Source organism: Pipistrellus hanaki (assembly GCF_964339955.1).
Source record: "Pipistrellus hanaki genome assembly, chromosome: 11".
In the NCBI taxonomy this organism is placed as follows: domain Eukaryota; kingdom Metazoa; phylum Chordata; class Mammalia; order Chiroptera; family Vespertilionidae; genus Pipistrellus; species Pipistrellus hanaki.
The window spans coordinates 40,551,691-40,575,612 of record NC_140513.1 but is presented as its reverse complement, the minus strand read 5'-3'; the positions used below and the strand labels follow the sequence as shown (position 1 = coordinate 40,575,612).

General features: G+C 40.3%; 2 protein-coding genes across 3 annotated transcripts in view; one reads left to right on the top strand and one right to left on the bottom strand.

The window, feature by feature from the left end:
• Positions 1-23,922, bottom strand: part of DOCK8 (dedicator of cytokinesis 8) — a 189,039-nt gene that overhangs the window by 77,155 nt on the left and 87,962 nt on the right. For both annotated transcript variants that reach the window (XM_084899448.1, XM_084899449.1), the window contains 5 exons: positions 23,774-23,854; positions 22,403-22,562; positions 20,115-20,251; positions 18,460-18,553; positions 17,574-17,736 (listed from right to left, as the gene is read on the bottom strand). In XM_084899448.1, coding sequence (XP_084755574.1) covers positions 17,574-17,736; positions 18,460-18,553; positions 20,115-20,251; positions 22,403-22,562; positions 23,774-23,854 — 635 coding nt within the window. The remainder of the gene's footprint in view (positions 1-17,573; positions 17,737-18,459; positions 18,554-20,114; positions 20,252-22,402; positions 22,563-23,773; positions 23,855-23,922) is intronic.
• Positions 1,599-8,449, top strand: LOC311630493 (angiopoietin-related protein 3-like). The gene is made up of 3 exons (XM_084899567.1): positions 1,599-2,266; positions 4,122-4,232; positions 5,808-8,449. Exons 1-3 carry the CDS (start codon positions 1,790-1,792, stop codon positions 5,871-5,873), a joined length of 654 nt encoding a protein of 217 aa, XP_084755693.1. The 5' UTR covers positions 1,599-1,789; the 3' UTR covers positions 5,874-8,449.

Genomic DNA, 23,922 nt, shown 5'->3' with positions numbered 1-23,922 from the left:
CACATACTCGGTGGCTTTTCAGAGATGCATACTCTTGGCCTGGGAAGTTTCATGTATGCTCTTAAAGTAAACACGAAGATCTGAATCTCTTGATTTGCATGATTTTCTGGGTCAAGTGAATAGAGAACCATTTTCAGAGATCATCTCAGGCCACTTATGGGAAGAGCAAATATTCTTAATAAACATGATTTTAATGGATAGGTGATATCCTATATTATGAATGTGCCATAATTTATATTAGTCTCCAAGAACAAGCATTTAGATGACTTCCTTTTTTTAATATTATAAAGCTGTGATAAACCCTTTATATATATGTATGTATATATAATGTATTGCCCTTCTGCAATGTAGTGTACTTTGGGAAGAATCCCATTTAGTTCTATATAGTTCTTCATCTTTGAATTAATTGGAGAGACACCAATCAACCTTTCTTTATGCCATGCTGGAAGAAATAATGAGCCCGAGTTTGTAAAATGCTTTGAAGTAGCTAGATGAAAGGGTCTGTGTAAATCACAACAGTAATAGCCTTGCCAGACTGGTTAAGCAAGTTAGCTGTCACTACACTCCTCTCCTACATTCCAATACAGGGCCACCACCCACCTGTCTCACCCATCCCCCAACACTGGCCAACAATTCTGCACATTGCTTCCACAGGGGTTGCTGACTCCTACGTTTAACAACATCACCATGGGCATTCCATGTCCTACCGGGTACTGAATACACTTTCCACAGAGTACAGAGATAAGGGACACTTCGAGAGAATTTAGTCCAACATCTCTTTCTGCAAGGCTAGACTCTCAGGGCGGTTAAATAACTTTGCCTAAACATTTTTTTAAGAAGATGCATTTTCCAATGTTCATTCTATTTCTTAATGGTAAATATACCAAGTGACATGTTCTGTTAAATCAGCATGCTTTTAAAAAAAGGAATATTAGAAAATAATGTTTTCTATTGGGAGGGAAGATCTGCCTGCATGGTCAATAACCCACAGAGCCTAAACTAGATAAGAATAATTATTAACAAACTGATAAACAGGTGCTTATAATTTACATGTGTTAAATTAAGTGTCTCATATTATCTAGAGAAAATCCTGAGAATTATATAAGGATTTTTAAAAGTATATATTTTATTGATTTTTTACAGAGAGGAATAGAGAGTTAGAAACATCGATGAGAGAGAAACATCGATCAGCTGCCTCCTGCACACTCCCCACTGGGTATGTGCTTGCAACCAAGGTACATGCCCTTGACCAGAATCAAACCTGGGACCCTTGAGTCTGCAGGCCGATGCCCTATCTACTGAACCAAACCAGTTAGGCTATATAATGATTTTTGAGAGAATAGCCCATAACCAAAATAAGAATCACTTCGTATAGCAAAATAATCTTGGAAACTCCTTTGGTACCTACAGGCCCAGTGTATGTGAAAGGCATTTAGTTTAATCTCATCTTTCCCCAAGAATAATGGTTTTCTTCAGTCATATGCATCACAACAAAGACAGAACATTTGGTACTCATCAACGATGTTCTTCCAGAGCTACTTCAGTGGCTTCTCTCGATTACAAACTGTTTTTGGAAACTCCAGATTCTTTCCACTGACTCAGCAATAGCCTCTTCACTAATTTATAAACGGCTGTGATTTAGCAGCTCCAGGAAGTTAGAGGATACTGTTGTGGAATTTGGTCATTCTTACAGCAAACTCTTTCTGCTCTTTACTGTCTTGAGACCATCTCCTACTTTCTTTGCTAAAACAGGTTCCCCCAAGGGACTGTGAAATCTTTCAAAGCCACAATGCAAAAAATATCAGTTTGGCTTCTCCTCAGTTTATCCTCTTCTTTATCTGGCACACGGAGACCAAGAGAAAGACATACTCCTGTCCCCTATTCCCAAGATGACATCCGTGTCCTCTCTCAGGGGCTGCTGCAGCTTGGAGCGGAGCTCAAGATGCAAGTGAGCTACAGCAGAAGTCACATTGGCCACCTGTTCAAACAACTGGACTCTCTGAATTCCTCTTTGGTTGAGCTTCTAACTCAAGTCAGCCAGCAGGGGAGGAAGAAAGAGGACCTGGAGAGGAGAGCTGAGCAGCTCCACCAGAGGAATGAAGACCTCCATCAGCTAATTGCTGAGCTCCAGCATCAGGTGGTTGCAGGGATGAAGGACAGAGAGAAATTCAACGAGAGGCTAACCTTGCTGGAGCAGAAGCATGAGGATGCTGTGTTCCTCAAGGCAGGTGGGCTTTCTCGGACAGAAGTGATGGATGACATTATGGTGAGTAAATCATTATTGGTAATTTTAGCTGATCTTTATTTAATTGGAGATAAAATAGGATTTTAATACTATTTTAAAAAATAATTTTAAGTAGAAATACTATTCTATTGGAAAACAGACTTCCAAAGTAAGATTCATAAAGTTGGGATAATTCTGCCATGAGAAAGCCTGGAAAAGAAGAGTGATGGTGCAGATTAACCCTATTGATGCAAATGCTAATGTTTCTGCCATTGCTGGTAATGGCAACCTAAACCATGTTTTATTAAAAAAAAAAAATTTTTTTGTGTGTGTCATTTGCTCCCAAGAAGTGGGTGGAGGAACATTCGATCATGTAATAAAGCAAAAAGCTAGCTTTCTGTTCTCATTTTATGTACATGGCCTTGGGATTTCCAGAGAGCCAAAGGAGTAACAGTAGTTGTACAAAGTCAAACAATCCTTGGTGCTTCTTACCAGTATATATAATTTTAAAAATGAGACTGCAGTGAATAAAATGGCTTGTAATCAGAACGTTGAGTGAAAATTCAGGATATAAAATGTTATCTATGACAGGGCTGCAAATATTCAAAAATTAAATATGCATGAAAGGGTTAGGACTAGAAGATGTTATGGACAAATGAAAAAAGTAAATATGATTTTTTTGAATGAAGTTGGTATAAATTTTGATTTTCTTTCTCTTATTTCAATACAAAAGCTGTAACAGGGTACTAATATCAAATATGTACTTTTTAAAAGAAAAACAAAAACTTGCTGATTCTGCGGCCTAGCGTATCTCTACAGTCTTTTGAATGTCAGTAATGCCCATAATTTAAGCTGCTGTTCTCCCAGGGAAGATGGGTTTATATGGAGACCTGTGATTAGTGGCCCTTACCACATAAGATAATAGGTGGAACAATCCTTTAAAACTAGTCTTTTTTGACTAATTCCATCTAGTCACTAAAATCCATTTCCTTACAAACGTGTGTTTGATGATTCCCTGCTGTGATCTGGGACTGGGCTGTGAGCTGGGCCTTAGTTCTCCCAGGATGATAAGCACAGAGCTCAATATCTATGAACACTTTAGGATTACACAAAAATGTCTGTGCATTCAAAAGTAATCAGCTCCAAAATGCAAAAAGTAAAAGCTCAAAACCAAAACGAATGCATTTTAAATTAAATGCTTACCAACTGCAACATTTTCTCAATTAGTCAACAACAACTCTACTGAGTGTAACCTACAGGTGAAAATTACTTCCTCCTACTTTGCAGACTGCTATAAAGTTATATATAAAATATATATAACAAATGAGAAAGTGGGTGCATCCTAATATGTTTTAAATGATGTGGTCAAGTGCTTTGGGCCTTAGGGGGCGATCTAAAAAAGGTTCTTGGATATAGATATCAGAAAGGGAAAGGATAAAAGACAAAGAAATAGGTTTTTCTATTTTATTAGTTTTCTTCTAGCTTGATGGATTTTTTTAAATTGATTTTTTTTTACAGAAAGGAAGGGAGAGAGATAGAAAGTTAGAAACATTGATGAGAAAGAAACATCGATTAGCTGCCTCCTGCATATCCCCCCCACTGGGGATGTGCCTGCAATCAAGGTACATGCCCTTGACCGGAATCGAACCTGGGACCCTTCAGTCCACAGGCCAACACTCTATCCACTGAGCCAAACCGGTTTTGGCAAGCTTGATGGTTTTAAAGCGATCACTAGCAATATGCACTGCGGTGAAGTAGACTAGCTAGACAATTAGCGCCTGGCTTTCTGATGGAACTGCTGAAACAGCTTTACACAGAAAAATCTCGCCAACCTCTTCTGGCAATTTCAAAGTAATCTCTTTCCCTTTCCTTGTGCTTTAAAACTCTCCCTTTCCAGCCCTTTTTTCAAAGACAGAGCCAAAGAATTGATGAACTATTTGCGGAAGTGGAAATGCAGCAAAACCAACTGCACAAACGAGACACCCTCATTAAAAGGCTGCGGGAAAAGGTTGGTGCCTCTTACTCCCTTAGTAATTGGTTAACAGCAGGCGTTGAGTCCAATAGCACAAAATTCAGATGCCTACTAATATCACCAATATCTTACCATTATCTGGTGTCTTTTATTCAAGCATCCCAAAGAAAATTGCAAATCTCAATATTTTAGTTTGCGCTACTTTTGCAAGGTGAGCAGCTGAGGAGGTGTTTTTTACTTACCATTCCCACTCATTGCCAGGAACTTTTTATTTTATTTTATTTCTTAAGGAAAATTTATTTTAAATGTAATAAAAATAGCTAAGGTTTTTTAATTCTTACTATGTGAAGACACTATTCGAATAGTAGAAAATAGTAACTTTGATAGGTACTACAATGAGCCTCATTACGAAAATGATAAAACTGAAGCGCAGATAGAATGCATAACTTGCAGGAAGCGACACAGCTAGCACAGTGCAATTCACATCTGGGTGCTCTGAAGCTAATACTCGACCTGTTGCCCATAATCATTGCTATTTCTAAGAACAACCATAAACAGTATCTTTGGTCAACAATCATTCTCACCAGAAAATTATAATGTGGCTTTTTATTGTATTACTTACAAGGGCTAAAGAATGTTTCCTCAAACAAACTTTTTTTAAAAAAAAAAACGTTTGAAATAACACAGTTAACTTAGAAGATGAGAATAACTACTGTCCCTCAGTGGCAGACAGAGGTTTTGATGTTTTCAATACATCAAGAGCAAATGAAGTTAGAAATAGTAGGGCTCAATATTTGGTATATTCTGGAACTACCTGGAAAACCTGCAAGCCAAACATGGTTATATATATATTAGGTGGGAGCAGGAGCTGTGAATGCGCACTTGCACAGAGCTAAGCCTTTGGTTCTCTAAGAACGGTCCGTGGAGGAGCAGAACCCCCTGGGCCAGTTAGGACTCACCAGTGGCTTGCTGAGTCAGAACCTGCATTTTAACAACACCCCAGGTGATTTCAAATGCACAGTCAAGTTTGAGACCTGGTCTTTTTTTAATTCGATGGACACATGAATCTTATAATTTATTGTGTTTCCTTTTGTTTGCTTGGCTGCTAGGAAGCTCAAAGTCAAATTTGCAACTGACTTAAAAAAATTTTTTTCCATTGATTTCAGAGAGGAAGGGAGAGGGAGAGAGAGATAGAAATATCAATGATGAGAGAGAATCATTGATTGGCTGCCTCTTGCATGCTCCCTACTGAGGATCGAGCCAGCAACCTGGGCATGTGCCCTTGACCGGAATCGAAGCTGGGACCCTTCAGTCCGCAGGCCAGTGCTCTATCCACTGAGCCAAACTGGCTAGGGCACAACCACTTTTTAAGAACATTAAGATATATTCTGCTTATCCAGATTTAGATTGATTTCCCTCTCCTTATTTTTTTTTTTTCACCCAGAAATTTTATGCTTTGTTTTACAATCTCCAAAAACTGCCTCAGATACCTTTTAGAATCGGAAAGTTTATAAATAAATGTACAAGCATAAAACATTAGCCATATCCTGTCTTGTTTTTATTCCTTGTCTAATGCCATGTCTGTGTTTATTCCTATTTCTAATACTTTAGGTTAAATCAAAGCACAAACTCACAAAGGAAACAGTGAGAAATGGAAAGAAAACCCCTGCTGTGTAGGGTGTAGAGAATGTTCCATCTTCAGGAATCAGCACCAGTCAGAGCCCGCACAGGCTGCCTGCCCTGGGAAATGGCACAAGAGTGGGAGGAGGCGCTGGGGGTGCCGTCCCAAGCAGCAGCTTGCCCCTCAGTAACCTCAGCTCTGTGGGCTAGGCCACAATGTTTTGTGTAAATGCTGGCACTGTATTCTGGACATTGGGGACCTCTAACCTCGTCCCCCACAACAAGCAAATCAGTTAAGTAACTAGAGACAAAATGTTATCCAAATTGTTTAGAAATACTACAATAAATGACCCAATATTCTCTCTCTCTAGTCATGTTATGTTTTTAAAAAATGCACTCTAAAACAGAAATCAAATGAGAGCAAGAAAAGCAAACAGAAAACCAGCTAACTCTTATACTTGTTATTGCACCACTTTTTAAAGATTTTGAAGGGAAAAATAATCCATTCTTTCCCAATTGGTGAACTACAATTTGAACATCCGATATGGTGTCTTTATACTGAACAACTATTATTACTACTAATAATTTGTCTTTGAACATGGACTAAATGCTCGCATATCCTACATTTTCAGAGTACCTCTTCTATTACCTCAATTCCCATCCCTTTTTCTTATGAGAAAGGTAACAATTCCTCTTAAGGAAGGGCTTGCAAAATCAGCATTCCTCCTGTTCAGTAAAGCAGGAACTCAAGCTGGGGCAAAGAGAACGTTTTCTTTAAAAAAAAAAAAACAGGTAAAAGTACCTGAGCTCTCCTTAAAATCCACTCACTTGTTTAAGAAAAGTCCAACTACTTTTCAATAGCAAAAGACCCAATAGGAAAGTTGGGATGTTTACTCTTTTAGATAGTATCTGGATCAAATTCACAGTGAAAAGAATCACAAATACATAAACATTTGAAACCAGCTGTGGAAAACTGACTACTTTAAGAAAAAATAAATCTCTAGGCCCTGCTGGGGTAGCTCATCATGTGTAAATGGTTAGTGCATCATCTAGATACACTAAGGTTGCAGGTTCAACCCCCAGTCAGGGCACATGCAAGAAACCAATAAATGTATGAATAAGTGGAACAACAAGTTGATGTCTGTCGGCCTCTCTCTCTAAAATCAATCAATGAAATGAAATTCTTTAAAAATCTAACTTTGCTTGAAATTTTTTGAAAATAATACTTTGTTGACCACTATGCTGTAGGCCTGAAACTAATACAAAATAATACTGAATATAAACTGTAATTAAAAAAGAAATTAAACCATACTTTGTGGAACTAGCTGAAATTTTATGAATTAAGATATCCACATTACTAAATATTCTTTTGAAACACTGCTTACCAGATTTAATGTATTAAGTGGTTTACATATCATTCACGCCCACCTTAGTATGAATTAGTTTACTCGGTTCCTTTTCCTCTTACAAAGAGGACGGTAGGTGTGAGTGGAGAAAGGGTGATTATTAATCACGAGGCACTGGTCCGGGGAAGATCTGGATGCTTAGGGTGACAAGGAGAGTGACAAAGCAGGGGCAGATGGGAAGATACCGAAATCCAAAGTTTATATTCCACAATTTTTTTCTAAAGCTTTTAAAAACTTGACACTGACAAAATAGTCAAAAGGCTCACGGGATAACTGCCTTTCTTCCAACTCCCAGCTATGCCCACGGAACCCATGATGTGGGTTATCTGGATATTCCTTGTAATTCCCACATGGGGAAGGCTCAGAATTTGTTAAATACATCGATCTTGGTTTATTAGAACCCTATTTTCAGTGTTCTTTTCCTAAATTAAAAATTATTTTGTTTTTAAAAAATGTTTTTCTTGATTTTTAGAGAAAGAGGAAAGAAGAGAGACAGAGAGATAGAAACATTGATGATAGAGAAACATCATCAATTGGCTGCCTCCTGCAGGCCCCCCTAAGGAGCCTGCAACTGAGGCATGTGCCCTGACTGGGAGTCGAACCAGTGATCTCTTGATTCCTGGGCAGAAGTTCAACCACTGAACCATGCTGGCTGGGCTAAAACAACACATTTTTAATAAAAACCTACCCTAAGTAAAAACAGCACATACATTTCAATATTTGGTTTTACAAAAAAAAAAAAAAGCAAAAATTCAAGTTTGGAGATACCATTTCAATGCCAAATCTAAATGGGGCTGCATATTTTAAAAGACCGCCAGTCAGAATTGTCACGTGGACAGCTAACATGCACCAACCTGCATGTTCTTTTAAGGGACGGAGGGAGCACATTTTTTCCAGGCTTTGCAAATAGTTTCCTAAAACAAATCTGCCGGCTAATGAAAGCACACACACATACCAGAAAGTTTCCAACTTCTGCTGCTGCTGAAGCTGACTTTTGCTTTTCTATTGGTTTGGGACAGAGCCTTTACGGGTGCTCAATCCATTAAAAACAAACAACGAATAAATCAATATTATTCGTTAAAATGCATGCCTGATCATTCCTGATGTTTTTAATATTGTTAGTTGCCTCGGTTTGGGTTGGAGGAGAAAGTATTGGACTGGAGGAAACACCTGCGTTACTTGAATAAATAAGAATAAATTGTCCAGATGCCTCACTACCTCCATCGAGAAACATATATCTGCCTTGGATACGTGGTGAGAGAGAAGGCTTGTTCGGGCTTTTAAAAATATATATATATTATTGATTTTTTTACAGAGAGGAAGGGAGAAAGATACAGAGTTAGAAACATTGATGAGAGAGAAACACCAGATCAGCTGCCTCCTGCACACCCCCAACCGGGGATGTGCCCACAACCAAGGCATATGCCCTTGACAGGAACCAAACCTGGGACCCCTCAGTCCGCAGGCCGATGCTCCATCTACCGAACCAAATTGGCTTTGGCCGAAATTCATTTTTTTAAAAAAATATATTTTATTGATTTTTCACAAAGAGGAAGAGAGAGGGATAGAGAGTTAGAAACATCGATGAGAGAGAATCATCGACCAGCTGCCTCTTGCACACCCCCTACCGGGGATGTGCCCGCAACCAACGCACATGCCCTTGACCGGATCGAACCTGGGACCTTTCAGTCCGCAGACCAACGCTCTACCACTGAGCCAAACCGGTTTCGGCGGAAATTCATTTGTAATGATAAAAAATTCATGACATACAACTGATTAGCCATGGTTTCTAAAAAATGGCCTTATTACATTGTCAAAACTCAGTCCTTCCCTACTCATAGTTCTATTTCGCTGTGTGCTGTGGGGCTAGCCAGCATTGCCTCCACCCAAACCCACTCTTTTCCTGGGAAACTGGTGGCGGTGACACAGCATCTAATATTTCACACAGAGCATTCTGACTTCTGGCTGAAAGGGGTCAAGGGCAGCTTGTCTGAGGCCTTGACACCACAGGACATTCATTAACAGAGGGCTGTTAAAATACCTCTGCTTTAGAGATGGCCAAACACTTCTTGGGAGGAGTGTGTGGATGCTGATCTTTGGGCCACTGATAAAATACATAAGAAAGACAAAACAAAGGATGAAAAAGCTAAAAAGTAGAAAATATTTCTACCCTCCCCACCAATAACAAAATAAATAAGAGACAACAATTCCCCGAAGGCTATCTTGCCAAAGACAAGCCACTTCAAAGAACTAATTTAAAAATAATAATAATTAAAAAACTAACAAAACCATGGAAATCAAAGAAAGAAGGCTTATTTGGACTTTAGGAGCTTCTCCTAATCTAGGCAAACTACACCTCATCGTAATCAAATGCAAGCCCAGATTTGCCTTACTTTCATCACCATTTCTACTGCTTCTGCCCCTGACCTCATAATCCAAATCCATGGTGGGTGGCGGGGGGGGGGGGGGGGGGGGGGAGGGAGATGTTTCGTGAACCTCTATGCTGAATTCTCTGTAAAAGCTCTGTGAAGAACATATTTGCCATCATTAAATAGACAGAGCAGGAATTTTTGTTAGGACAATTGTTAACAGGCAGTAACACAAAAGCACGGTCGACTCAAAACGAATGAGTATAATGTGGAGTTGTGACTTGTTGAATCAGTGACATTAATGTCCATGGAACCTCCTTAACACGATTTCATTCCTGCCTCACCCACATTCTTTTAGTTCTGTATGTGAGTCAGGATCGGCCAATGTGTAAATATGTAGAGTGAACAACACCTCCCCAAAATGAGATTTCACTGTCTCTCTTACCACAGGATACGGATCTCAATGTGTATCCCTACTATGTCTTCCAAAAAGCCCCAGATTTCTAAGGTCATGACTTATTAATAAAAGAAGGCAGAAGCTGGCAGGTCAAATCAAAATGCTTTGCAAAAAATGACAACAGCAATCTCTTGGGACACTGGCACACTTTCCCATGATTCTGTTTGTTTGTTTAGTGTTGGGGTTTTTTGCTCCTACACTTCAAAGGGGAAAAATAAAATGTGTGTTTTCCTTTAATAAAATCAGAATAATTCTCTTTGTACAATAATAGGACAGATAGCAAATTGCAGCTATATCTAGAAAGTGAGCAAATTGTGCCCTCAAGTGGCTGAAAAGATAGCTTTGCAAAACCTACAACGGTTGCTAAGTAATTTTCAGTAACTGGCTTCTCCCGAATTTTTTCATTTTTTCAAAGTATGCATTCTCACTATCTTGAATTCATTGTTGTGGGAAGGTTTTATAGACAGATTAATAAAATGTGAAAGCAAATCTCTATATATAAGAGCACATTCCTCTTCCATGAGCTTAGTTCTCACTATATTGCTGCCCTTTGAAGTTCAAAACACTATAATTAGTAATGATACTATTTCTTACAAATTACTATAATGTATTACATGAATGGCAAAAACAGGGGAACTCATCTTATTTATTTTTAAATAAATAAAACTAAATTTATGTTTAAAAAAAAAAGAAAAAGAAAAAAAGGAGGTTGGCCAAGATTTAGAGTAGGACATCAGGTACATGGGGATTGTGCGCCTGGTTTATTATTGAGACAAACTTGCCACAGGAAAGTTAAGTTCAGGGTCTTTATAATCTGGATAATTCAGGCAACAGGCATCACTTTGCCTTTGTCTCCATTACTTGGCTAATTGAAAAGATTGTATTTTGCCTGGGCTGCACTGCTGTTCCTAAATGAAGTGTTTGCTCACAATACGCTTCGTGTTCCACAAGCATTTGCTTGCTAAGTTTAGTAAAACCAACACCACCAACGACTAGGCTTCAGAGCAGTGTTTCCAGCAGCCGATGTCACTGTGGACCTTTGCATGACTCCAGATTGAAGAACTCACTGAGACGAAATCCATAAAAGGGAGGGGGACTTTGATTCTTAAAGGAGGCCTGAGGCCCCTCCCCAGACCTCCTGAATGGGAGTCTCCAGGTAGATACGTGTCCAAGATGAACACCTGTATTGTTATAATGCTCTACAACAGACTGAGGCACAACCACCTTCTCCTCACCCCCTCACCCACAGCAGGGAGAAGATCCACCGGGCTCAGACGGGGAATCCATTTCCTTGGACAAAACAAAACCCCTCTCAAGGACAGCTTCCCTTCTCTATGCCTCAACTCCTTCCTAGCCACCTCATCCAGAATTATTTCTGGTTCATTCCTTTCCTTAGAAGTCCTATTCTCTCAATTACATCTTCCAGGCATGCATGCAAGATCGGCTTGCACAATTTTCCCATGCCATTCTTTCTGGCCCTGTGGGATGCAAGGCTGGTAGTATTCCTCAAAACTCCACTGCAGGGGTCTTCAAACTACGGCCCGAGGGCCACATGCAGCCCCCAGGGGAGTCTGATCCTGCCCGCCAGGTTTTTTGGGCAGTGAGCGCAGCCAAGGTGTTACAGTAGGAATTAGTAGTTCATATAGTCCAGCCCTCCAGCTCTCTGAGGGACCGTGATCTGGCCCCCACTTTAAAAAGTTTGAAGACCCCTGCTCCACGTGACATGGGGACGCCTCCCTTTCAGACCAGTTATCAGGCAAGCTTCGGGAATGTAGGCTTCTGGTCTCAGAACATGTGGCTGACTAGGAGGAGGCCTGGAAACAGCTAATTACCCATCCAAGAAATCGTATTCTAACTGATAGGCTTGTTCTCGGCCAGCACAGTCCTCCGCAGCAGTCTGCTAATTGGATAAAATGACCTCACAGAGGGATCAGAAATGAAAACGCACTTTATGTGACTTCCCTAATGTAATCACCAGTTAAAGGGAGGGCGAGGAGCTTAACAAGCTCATTACAACTGCAGCGCCTGTGATCTCTGTACATGCCCCCGTGGCCACAGGATAAAATGCCCTTCAAAGTCACCGTAGGCCTTGGCCCCAGCCTGTGCTGTTTTTCATTCTGCCCCCACCAAAAGGCAGCTGGTGTCTCTATTACCAGCTGCTGGGCCACATGGAAAATAAGCCAGGAGTTAGGTCCAAAATGTGTTCCTGGGCTAAGAATTAGTAGTTTGTTTTTTTAAAATCTGGGCGTGAAAAAAGGAATGCTAAATTCAGATTTGGGTAATCCTATTTATCAACCTAATTTTTCCAGCTGTTCTGCTCCACTTCAGAACGGCTGTCCTCTGTGATTTTTGCAAAAGATCTTTCCTGGGTCTGTTTCAGGGAACACGTGTTGGGCTCCATGCCTCTAACCCATAGAGGTGGCACACAGCACTGGTCTAGGAGACGCTGGCTATGCCTGGGTTCAGCACTCTGGCTCTAGAAGTTCACCTCTTGCCTTGGAGAAGGTGTTCATCTTATCAATGGCCAACCCTGGCTGGCTCATGGGATGTTTCCGAGTCCAACACAGTTCTCCTATGACCGCTCCTTTAAGCAAGAAGAATGAGGTGGGGGCACCAGGGTCAGCATCCACAGAGAATACGACGTGAATGGTGCCCGCTGTGGTACACAGTGGCCCTGACTGAGTGCACCAGAAGGGGGAGGGCAGTCAGAGGAGGCACCTGAAGAGGTAGGAGAATGGTGAGACTAAGGGTCAGAAGGCAACTTCAGGCTATCCTAAGCCAGTTTTATGGGAAGTTCCATGGCAGCTGCTCCTTTAAGAGAGATGCCAGTAATCTGAGTTCTACTCCATCGGTGTTCAATGGAAACTTCACCCGTATTAGAACCCTGCAATGTGTGACTCTGGCCACCACTCACACTCTCAAGGCCAGACAACATCCGCCATCGGAGCCATTTAATAGTTCCCTCTACCCAAGGGAGCTCTGCCATTTATGTTAAAAGGACACAAATTTGAAATTTGAATCCTTCGCCCAATAGATGTATTCATTTTCTTTTTTTAAAAATATACATTAAAATATTTTTATTGATTTCAGAGAGAAAGAGAGCGGGAGAGAGATAGAAACATAATGATGAGAGAGAACCACTGATCAGTTGCCTACTGCATGCTCCCTACTGGGGATCAAGCTTGCAACCTGGGATGTTCCCTAAGAGGAACTGAATCAAGACCCTTTAGCCTGCAGGCCAATGCTATATCTACTGAGCCAAATCCTGGTAGGGCACTAATAACATATTCTTCATAAGTTCTGGATAGATCAAAATCTTTATAAGTTAAATCATATTTTGTATTCATTAGAAGAATCCTCTAAGAATTACCCTTGAATTTATCTGCTCTGAAAATCTTAATTTTCATTTGTTTCATTTTCTTTCTTTTTTTAAAATATATTTTATTGATTTTTTACAGAAAGGAAGAGAGAGGGATAGAGAGTTAGAAACATTGATGAGAGAGAATCATCATCAATCAGCTGCCTCTTGCACACCCCCTACTGGGGATGTGCCTGCAACCAAGATACATGCCCTTGACCGGAATTGAACCTGGGACCTTTCAGTCCGCAGGCTGATGCTCTATCCACTGAGCCAAACCAGTTTCGGCTGTTTCATTTTCTTAAAGGGACATAGCTGTAACCAGGATTAGTCATGGAAACAGCAATGTCAACGTGGAAAGTTATCCTACTTGGCAAACTCTTAGAAAGATATCCAGGATTCGACTAAGTAAAGCGAAAACTTTTCTACCTGAAACAGGAACTGCTGTCTCGGCTGAAATAATACTCTTGGGGAGATAAAACATTAGGCCATACTTTTTACTGATATCATAATGAACATAAATTTGGAGACTTTTGCTTGAACACAGACTTCGATTTTCAGGCAGGATGGGGGTAGAAAAGCTATGAGATTCTAAGTTTTTTGAGGTGCAGGGAGAGGACAAGAATCAAAAAGAAGGGATAAATGACAGAAATGAGAAGACTAGGTCACCAAAGGCAAAATCAGTCACCCCACCAATTTGACCCGGCGTTCAGTCCTGACTTGAGTCTTCCATTCCATTTTGTGAAATGGCAGCGGAAGGGTAGGAAATGGGAGAATTAGTCTAGAACTGGTTACTGTCAAGACCAACCTAAACAAAAGCACCATAAAGTCTGTGAGGACTGGAGAAGAACTACTAACAATTTAACAGCAGCCTGGGGGATCAGATAAGATGATCTCTAAATTCCTTAATGTTTTCACGTAGTACAATTCTTTTTTTTTCAAATTCTTTTAAAAATATATATATATTATTGATATTTTACAGAGAGGAAGGGAGAGAAATAGAGAGCTAGAAACATTGATGAGAGAGAAACATCAACCAGCTGCCTCTTGCACACCCCCTACCGGGGATGTGCCCACAACCAATGTACATGCCTTTGTCCGGAATTGAACCTGGGACCTTTCAGTCCGCAGACCGACGCTCTACCACTGAGCCAAACCAGTTTCGGCAGTACAATTCTTAATCAAGTTTATTACATCTCTTGTTTCTTAAAACTGTGGTGGGCTGGGAGCTAAGAAAAGGCACTATGACCAAACTGGAGCAGATGTTTTCTTCTATCATTCCCAAGGATAGTGACCTGGCTTTTAATGGTGTGGCCTTGCATTTCCATAGTGTATGCAGTGTTTCCCAACCTTCTCTCATGATGAGAATCACCTGGTGGAGTTGTTAAAACACAGATTCCTGAATCCCAACTAAGAAGTGCTAAACTAGAATTTTTGGAAACATATAGGTAAAATTGCATACCTAACTTAGTGCTCTGTATATAAAATCTGTCTTAGAGCACTAGTTACGTATGCAATTTTACCTATATGTTTCCAAAAATTCTAGTTTAGCACTTCTTAGTTGGGATTCAGGAATCTGTGTTTTAACAACTCCACCAGGTGATTCTCATCATGAGAGAAGGTTGGGAAACACTGGTGTATAGGACAGCTTAAAGAGTATTCACTTTGCACTCAGGGTCTGTTTCCCATGAAGCCAAGTCGCGTCCATAGTGGTCCTCCAGACTTGTTCTCCTTAGCACGCCTACATTTCTGAGTCATCAGCACACTAATGCATTCTGAGTCCCGCTGTGATGTAATTAAGGGTAATGCTTGCAGCAAGGAGTACAGAGGGTTATAAATGCTTCCCATGGGTAATTAAATGCTGAGGGGAAGTTGAATAACTATAGAATTCATTTGGTACAAGTTTATTTCAATTCCACAAGCATTCTGTTCCCCATTATAGAATAGGGTTTCCAAAGATACAAACAAGGCATCCGTAAGCAAACATTTTCATGCCTACATTTCCCTAAACAAAATGGAAAATTGAAACTACTTGATCTTAGGAATGCTTATTTATCTAGGAGGGGGTCTTAGGTTGAGTTTATATTAAAGGAATGAAGTTAGAAAACGAAAAGGTGCTTCAGAAAGGATTAAATGGGCCAATGCCGATTTGGCTCAGTGGATAGAGCATCAGTCTGTGGATTGGAAGGTCCCCGGTTCGATTCCAGTCAGGGGCATGTGCATTGGTTGCGGGCACGTCCCCAGTGGGAGGTATGCAGGAGGCAGCTGGTCGATGTTTCTCTCTCATCGATGTTTCTAGCTCTCTATCCCTCTCACTTCCTCTCTGTAGAAAATCAATAAAATATATATATTAAAAAAAAGGATTAAATGGGAAAAGACATGTGCACTTCACCAACACTGAAAGGAAGAGGTCCATTTCTAATTGTGTGGATGGATGGTTGCTTGATTTCTTCACTGTAGTTTTTTACTTCAGTGAACAGCTCATTTATTCGGTCTGGGTCTCACTTTTGTGCATCTGGAAATGTGGGGTAGGCGTGTTTGGGTTTGGTGACTTCTGAAGTTCTTGGCATTCAGTCCCACATACGCATGTCACATTGGAAAGTATGGGTGAGGATCTGGGGAAATCAGAATTCTCTGACACTATGGGAAGGATTGCAAACTGATACAATTTTAGGGGGGAAAGTGGCAGTACAGATAAAGCTTAAAATGTATATCATTTGTGACCCAGGGATTTCACTTTTAGGCTTATTCCTTAGGAAAACATTCACACATGTGCACAGAGAGACCAAGACAAACTTCTCATGGCACAATTGTAAGAACCCCAAATTGGAAAAACACATAAATGTCTATCAATTAAAAAAAATTAATGGAAACAAAATTCCTCTTTATACAAAGGAGTGCTATACAGCAGTTAAAAATTATGACAAAGTGCTATATAAGTCAATATTAATATTTATAAAATACAAGCTTGTCAAGTAATTCTCATTCATTAAATTTGTGAAAATCTAATTAATTAAAAAGGATAATGAGTGTAACACACTGAATCAGTAAAGTTCATGAGTCCACAATAATAGTTAAACAAAAAAGAAAAAAAAATCATACTGTTGGATGAAAAGTACGGAATAATATATAGAGTGTGCAGCCACTTATCAACATTTAAAATGAATGTTAAAATATTACTACTTGTTCACAGATACATACATATACATCTACATGTATGTGTATATATACACACATATATACATACATATGTGTGAAAAGCAGGAGAGAATGGAAGAAAAAACACACATAAGTTCATCAATGATGTTCAGGCAGCAAGGTAGAAGTCTTTGTCTAGAGACAGGATAGAGAAGACTTTAACTTAATCAGTACAATTTCACACACACACACACACACACACACACACACACACACACATTCACAATGTCATTTCCAGAGGATGGAGAAAAGGTGCTTGTTACAGCATTCTTCTCCACATTAAAAATATCTTCTCAAAATAAAAACTAAAAATGTGAGCAGCAATTGCTTTGGCAGCTGTGTGTTGACAAGTTCCCTCCCAGTCCCAAGGCCTCCAAGGAACCGAGGCAGCCTAACCTTTAGTTCCTTACCGACTAGCTCCATGCTGTCCAACATGGTAGCCACCAACCACTGACAGCTACAAATTTAACTTCAAATTAATTCAAGTTAAATAAAATGAAAATTTCAGTTCGTCCGTTGCCCTAGCCACATTTCAAATGCTAAATAGCCACATGTGGTTAGTGGCGATTGTATTGGGCAGTACACATGTAGAAATTTCTGTCACTGCTGTAAATTCTATGGGACAGAGCTGGTTTCAAGGTAAAAACCTGACTAGTAAACACTGAGAACATTTATTTTGGTCACATTGCTCTTTCCCTAATACATCCTTCCGCACATAGGAAAACCAAAGCAATGATGATGAGGAATGTTTCATTTCTGGAAAGAATATGCCCATTACAATTTTGACTGAGAAAATTAGATAATAATTTTTAGAACTTGATCTAGCAGTTATCTATAATTATGTAAACATCATGTTTCATTTTTTTCTAAAAATTAACTAGGAAGGTAGACCAAAGAATGATGAAGGCATTGCCCAAACAAAACTGTAAAAGTGGGCTCAGTGGTTTACCAAGAGCCTTTGTTTCTCACCTGTACACAGTATGAGGGACATACACTTCCCGGATTGGAAATTCCAGAATCTCTTTGTGTGGACGTGTCCGGTTTTCAGAAAACGGTTTCACTGGCAGTAGTTCAGGAGTCAGACAACAGTTGATTATCTCTGGAGCCAGAGAAATCTCCAATCTGAGCAAGCCTAAAGAAAGAAAACAAGTGTTTTAAGGAAGATACTGTCATGTTAAAAGGAATCAAGACAAATTATGTTAGCATATTTCTTGTATGAAAATAAGGAGAAGTTGTGGGAGTGTGAGAGTTTTGAAATTCCCAGCTAATTTCCTGTAGCTGGAGAAAAAGCATGTCATGACAACTCTTGGGATTCCATTTCTAGAAATTAAAAAGCAAGAAATTGTAGAGTGAGTATAAATAGATCGGAGGATTTTTAAAGTCCCTTCCAGAATTACCACGCTATAATAGTATATATTTAAGTAAACACAGGGGTTTCTCGAATTGGGTTCTCTGGCACCCAGGGTGCTGCAGAAGTGCCTCAGAGGCTATTAAGCTGAGGATAAGGAAAGTGCTCTCACCTTCTATATCAAAGCTTCTTGTTTTTATTTTTATACTAAAAGTTCCATATAATATTGTATATGATGAAAAAGACTACTCTATTCAAACAATGATCTGATTATCCAAGAAACCATATCAAAAGCATGTTTATTTACAGATTTAATTCTTTAATAGAATAGAAAATATTAATAGCATTTCCAAAAATGTAGGACAATTCAGATGCAATTCCTGATGTAAAAATCCCACATCTCATCTGGTACGCATAATTTTATAAATGGCAGCAGTAGACAAATAATGTGTCTAATCACAAATTGCTTTGGCACAGCTAAAGAGGATAAAGACAAGCCATCCACACCTGGAATGGACTTGACTCTTCTCTGTAAGGAAGAAGATCTTTTGTAGTCCGCTAAAAACTTGAACAAGTCTTCATCACTAAGGCGATCTCCCTCCTGCCAAGAGAGAAGTCAGGGTTAGTACAGATGCACCGTTGACGCCTGGGGTAGGGACCAATGATTTATGGGAAGACTTTTGTCTCTAAATTTTATTTTAACATGCCTTTCTTAGAAATTAAGATTATAGGCAATGGTGAAGTAATTTAGGTAAGCCCCTTATCAAATATTTCTTCTCTACTACTCTTGGACTTAATGTCACTCAGCCTCTCATCAACCCTCCTGGGGATGGGGCTTCTATGCATTCTAAGGAAGTCCATTTGACCATTAGAAATCTAGGCCAAAAGCATCTCCACCCTATAACTTAAGGCCCATGATGCTTGTTTTACTCCTGGAATAATACAGAATAAGTTTACTTCTTCTTCAAAGATTTGAAGATGGAAACATCATCTTTCCATTTTCCCCCTGTCCTCCCCCCCCCCCTTTTTTTTTTTTTAATATTTGTCTTGACTATGCAGGCTAAGCATAAATACTATTCTCTATGTGCCTACATGGGACACGTACTTTACCAAGGGAATCTCAGGCAAGAGCTCTAATCCTTGCAAGGTAAGGTAGCCTGGTAAGGTAGGTAGGTAGGTGTAACTTATTCCCAAGGACAGATGAGAAAACTCAGACTTAGTTAAGTACAATACTTTGCCCCCCAACCCCAAGTTAATACAGTTGGAAGTATATCTGGAATAGAAACCCTTCCAGAGCCCCATGCTATTAAGGGTACAGTGCACAGACCCTTCAATATCCCTTCTGCATTTCAGATTATCAACATAACACCTTGAAATGCCCCATGAAGATCAAGCTATGGAAATTTTATAAAACAGTCAAAGTTTCCTTTGTGTGGTTAAAAATACACATAATGAAACATTTGCCATCTTAACCATTCTGAGTGTTCAGTTCCCTAGTTTATCGTGAAGTACATTTACATAGTTGTGCAACTGGTCTCCAGGACTCTCTTATATTGCAAAACTGAAACTCTGTGCCCTTTAGACAACTCTCTCCACCCCTCCCTCCAGCCCCTGGCAGCCATCATTCTACCTTGTGTCTCTAGGAAATTCTTGGATTTTAAAGAAATGTTGACTGAGCCAACATAGAGCGCCATGTGCAATGGTCGCCTTCTCTGAGCAAGTAGGGCAGCCCCAAGGTGTGCACGTGGAACAGTGGTGAGAAGGACAACAGCCCAGCCAGGAAACCCTGGGACCAAGGGGGGGACAATGCTTCAGCCAGACAGCTTTCATAGCCTACGAATGAACTGACCCTGAGTGTCCCAATAGGACAGTTTGCATTAGTAGGAGCAAACCCTTCTCTCAACTGAAAGAGCTAACATGCAGTGAGCACTTGCCCTATCCTGGGCACTCTGAGAAGAGTTCTACCTGCCTCCTGTCATCTAATCTCCCCAAAAGCCACATGAAGCGAGCACCACCATCCTCATTCTATAGACAATGAGATGTAGCCTTGGCGAGGAGGTTAACTAACTCGTTCTCTTATTCATTGCATAGACTCCCACTTTGGGCTCCAAAACCCGTAACGTTAGGAGACAAACCCAAACGCACTAACATGGAGAGAGTACCTGCTTGAAGAAGCTGTTAATGGTCATGGTGGTTGTCTTGAAGTTGGATCCAACCCCATTCTCCTCCAAGGAGAGGGCTCTTTCCGAAAGCCTTCTGGATTGGGACAAGCTTCTCCGTTCACCCACAGAGCTTCTTCCTTTAAGGAAAACAACTGTCATTCTAAAGCTTGCCTTTCTCTTTGAAGACACAGCAGTCATTAACTTTACCACCTATAAGCTATGTTGAAAGTCACTGAACAAGAGCACTGAATGTGGCCATTCTAGTCTTGAATAAAAATGTCCCTCCACTGACCCCTACCTTTCTTAGCACCCCCCACCTTGGAGCCCTTAATCCTCCTCTGACCAGAGCTGAGAGGCCGTGAGCAGCTGCTCTCCCATGTGGAGGGTAGGCCAGATGCCACCCTGCAGAGTCCAGAACTGCAGCCAGAACGGGGTCTGCAGATAAGCTTTATTTAGTCAACAGTGTTTGTTTTTATTTTTACATTTTCATTCCATTGGGAGAGGCATGTACTCAAATGCCCTTGGAGGCATTTGGGACTGTGACCCAAATATGCTAGGGTCAGCCTGAGTGTATGCTGAATCCCATTTTTCTTCTGCTCTCTGCTGACCTGCCTAATGGGGAGTAGAACCCAGAGTCATACCCTGACCCAGGGAGGAACCTAATACTCTGCTTTGTTGTTGTTTTATTTATCCCCATTTGACGTTTAGGTGAGAATTTTGTTGCTTTTCTGCTGCAAAACTCAGGGGTTCTATTGTGAATAGTCAAATTGCTGAGAGTTCTAAAATGGCCAACCCTGTCTTGGAAGATTCTCTTATCCTTCATTCTTGCCGTGATGCTAAATTGGAACTTCCTGGTACCACTGCCCGTCTACACTTGCCACGTTGCCTCTTCTGGATGTTCTCAAGAATCAGCCTCTGTATTCAGGTTAATTTATCCTTGACCTAGACATTATGAAAGCATCGGCAAGCCCTATGCCAGAATTTATGGATTCACCTCATTTAGGGGTCCTCTAGGTTCTATGCATAACTCTTTCAAATAAGGCTACTTAGGTCTACATAGAGGTTGGCATTAAAAAATAAAAAAGCACTGTGGCCCTAGCCAGTGTTGCTAAGTGGTTGCAGCGTCAGCCTGAATACCAAAGGGTCTTGGGTTCGATTCCCAGTCAAAGGCATGTACCTGGATTGCAGGTTTGATCCCTGGCTCAGCATATGGGAGGCAACCAATAAATATGTCTCTCTCACATCAATGTTTCTCTCTCCCTCTCTATTTTTCTTTCTCTCCCTCCCACTCTCTCTAAAAATCATGAAAAAAATATATATATCCTCAGGTGAGGATTAACAAAAACCAAAACCAAAACACTGTGGTGTGAAGGTCAAGATGCACTAAAGTTAGGTTTGTTATTGATAAATCAGAAATAATCCGGGAATTCTGACCAGAAATTATGCAACCATAACTCCCGAATAGCAGCAGCAATAACAAAGTACCCTTTCCTCCTCTCCTCTGCTAAAGGCAACATTTCAGAAGTGGCAGAGCTAAGGAATGCAAGAGAAAAGTCCTAAGAAATGTGACTCTAGACTTAAATATTTGCTGGATTCAAAGACATTTAGGAAAACAGAAACTCTGCCACAAGTAGGGTTGGGTCTACTTGAAAATGTTATAGCCTCTTGAATAGTTTCATATCCAACCTGTTTTAAAAATGAAAGATTCAGACCAAGGGTGAGGCGATGAAAAAGAAACATGCTAAATAAATTGAACAGTAACTAAATATTCTATTGGCATCCTTTTTTTTTTTTTTTTTTTTTTTCTTTCATTGCTGTTGGCAAAAGAAACTTTCACAAGGGCTGGAAATTTTGCTGAGAAACCTGAGTCTTGTTTTTCAAAACCTCTATGACTTCAGCTTTTGTGTTTTGGAACCAATCATGGTGCCTTTATTTAACACACTACAGATAGTTACTATATTTTCTTGTTATTTTCAATAATTTTAAGAGGAAGAAGCTATTGTATTTAAAATCAAGTTTTAACCTGTCAAACTGTCCAGAGAATTCCAACAAAAAATCTTACTATAAGAGTATATTTAAATTCCACAAACATTCATGACAATTTTGGGGAATCGTTGTCTATTACAATCAAGCATTTGTAATCATAGTGTTTCAACCTATTGATCTCCTTCTTCTTTCCCGTTTCCCACACCTTAGTGGGCCCCATACCCCACACTACATAAGCAGCTGAACTCAGAGTTGGTGCATTGGGGGAGTCCACCTCTTCCCACTGCCGCTGAAAATCTTACCAACCATGGACTCTGCATCGGCTACCTCTCTCTCCAGGGTGGAGACACTGAAGAAGCTTGCTAAGCTTATAGGAGCCCAGGCAAAGGGCATCCGGTATTTCCCCAGACGCTGGCAGAAAGATTCAGCTTGAAGTTTCAGTTTTTCAATCTTGTCTTTACTCTGGAGGAAAATGGAAAGAGACAAGCGGTGACAAACAATAGGGCACCAGCATCCCGTCGGCTGCCCTGACATGGGTAGGACAAGCATCTGCAAAATCCCTGCCCTACAGATTAAAACAGGTGGACAGGCGGAAAAGTGACGCCAGAAGCCTAGGGAAACACAGATTAGAAAAGGAGAAGTTTACAAAAAGGCTACATTCAACTATTAAATACACCAGCTTTAAACAAACAAACAAACAAAAAAAAAAACGTTCAAGGCTTACTTATACAAGCTAATCCACAAGTGTCAGTTTGAGGGGCTAGTAACTTGACTTGAATTCGAATGAGAGCACCTTGGGATAAAAAGTTTTATATATCATCTACCAAGCTCGCAAGAGAGCCTGTTTCTTCAACAGTTGCCTTGGAAAATACCAGGAAGATCTATAAAGGTCCTTAATAATTTCCTTATTAGGTTGACAATACTTCCAAGGAGTTCTTTCTAAATTCAGAATAAAAGGTAGATTTAAGAAAAAGAAAAAGTGTCCTGAAGTGGAAAGATTAAAAAAGAAAAAGAAAAGAGAGAGAGATGGACACGAACAACAGTTGTGATGGTTGCAGGGGGGAGGGCGAGGTAGAGGTGGAAGAGGTCATAGAGGGGGTAAATGGCAATGGGAAACATAAAATAAAATAAATGCCTTGAGTTCAATACATCTTCTTTGAAATTTTTAAGTCTGGAGTGATGCTGCTTAGGCAAGTGTTAGTCCAGATAAGCCATGCTTTACCGGGTGCGGAGGAAAGATGTCCCCCCATAGGCTCAGTACCTGTGCTGTGCTAGAGAATTTATGGTGTGCAGCAACCTCAGCCAATTTCCAAACACCCATGCCGGAAAGGCGGGAGCCCATGCTGGGCGTGCTGGCACTGCTCCGTTCCATGGGGTCTCTGTGGCCCTCCCCCCCTCAGCTGGGTCAGAGCCTCAGAATCAAGGCAATCGGCCACGGCTTTACCCTAGTTTCATTTTAGAATTAGACATTCCGTGTGTTGAGTTTTGTAGCTTATTTCTTTCAAAAGTTATCATCAATGACCAATTCCTTATTTGGTTTATATGCAATTTATTAGTATCTCATATGAAAACATATGAAGGACTAAACCCCGTTAACTATACTGTGGAACACTTCTGGAAAATATTTCCTTATTCTAAGATGTTACCATTTAGCAGTATTCAAAATATCATACCTTTCCACCATCACTTTCTTTGATAACCATGTAGGGTTCCGCACAGTCTCCAATCTCTCCCTGCTGAAGAACTTTTTCAATCTGCCAACAAAAATAACAGTAAGACAATGCGCATAAATCACATCCACATAATGGAATCTCTGCAACCA

What these genes read in the sequence shown, in the direction of transcription:
- LOC311630493 (XM_084899567.1), top strand. Translation starts at nt 1,790, where the DNA reads ATGCAAAAAATATCAGTTTGGCTTCTCCTCAGTTTATCCTCTTCTTTA. An exon ending in AAGTGATGGATGACATTATG is followed by an intron (nt 2,267 to 4,121) that starts GTGAGTAAATCA and finishes CTCCCTTTCCAG; the next exon opens with CCCTTTTTTCAAAGACAGAG. An exon ending in TTAAAAGGCTGCGGGAAAAG is followed by an intron (nt 4,233 to 5,807) that starts GTTGGTGCCTCT and finishes CTAATACTTTAG; the next exon opens with GTTAAATCAAAGCACAAACT.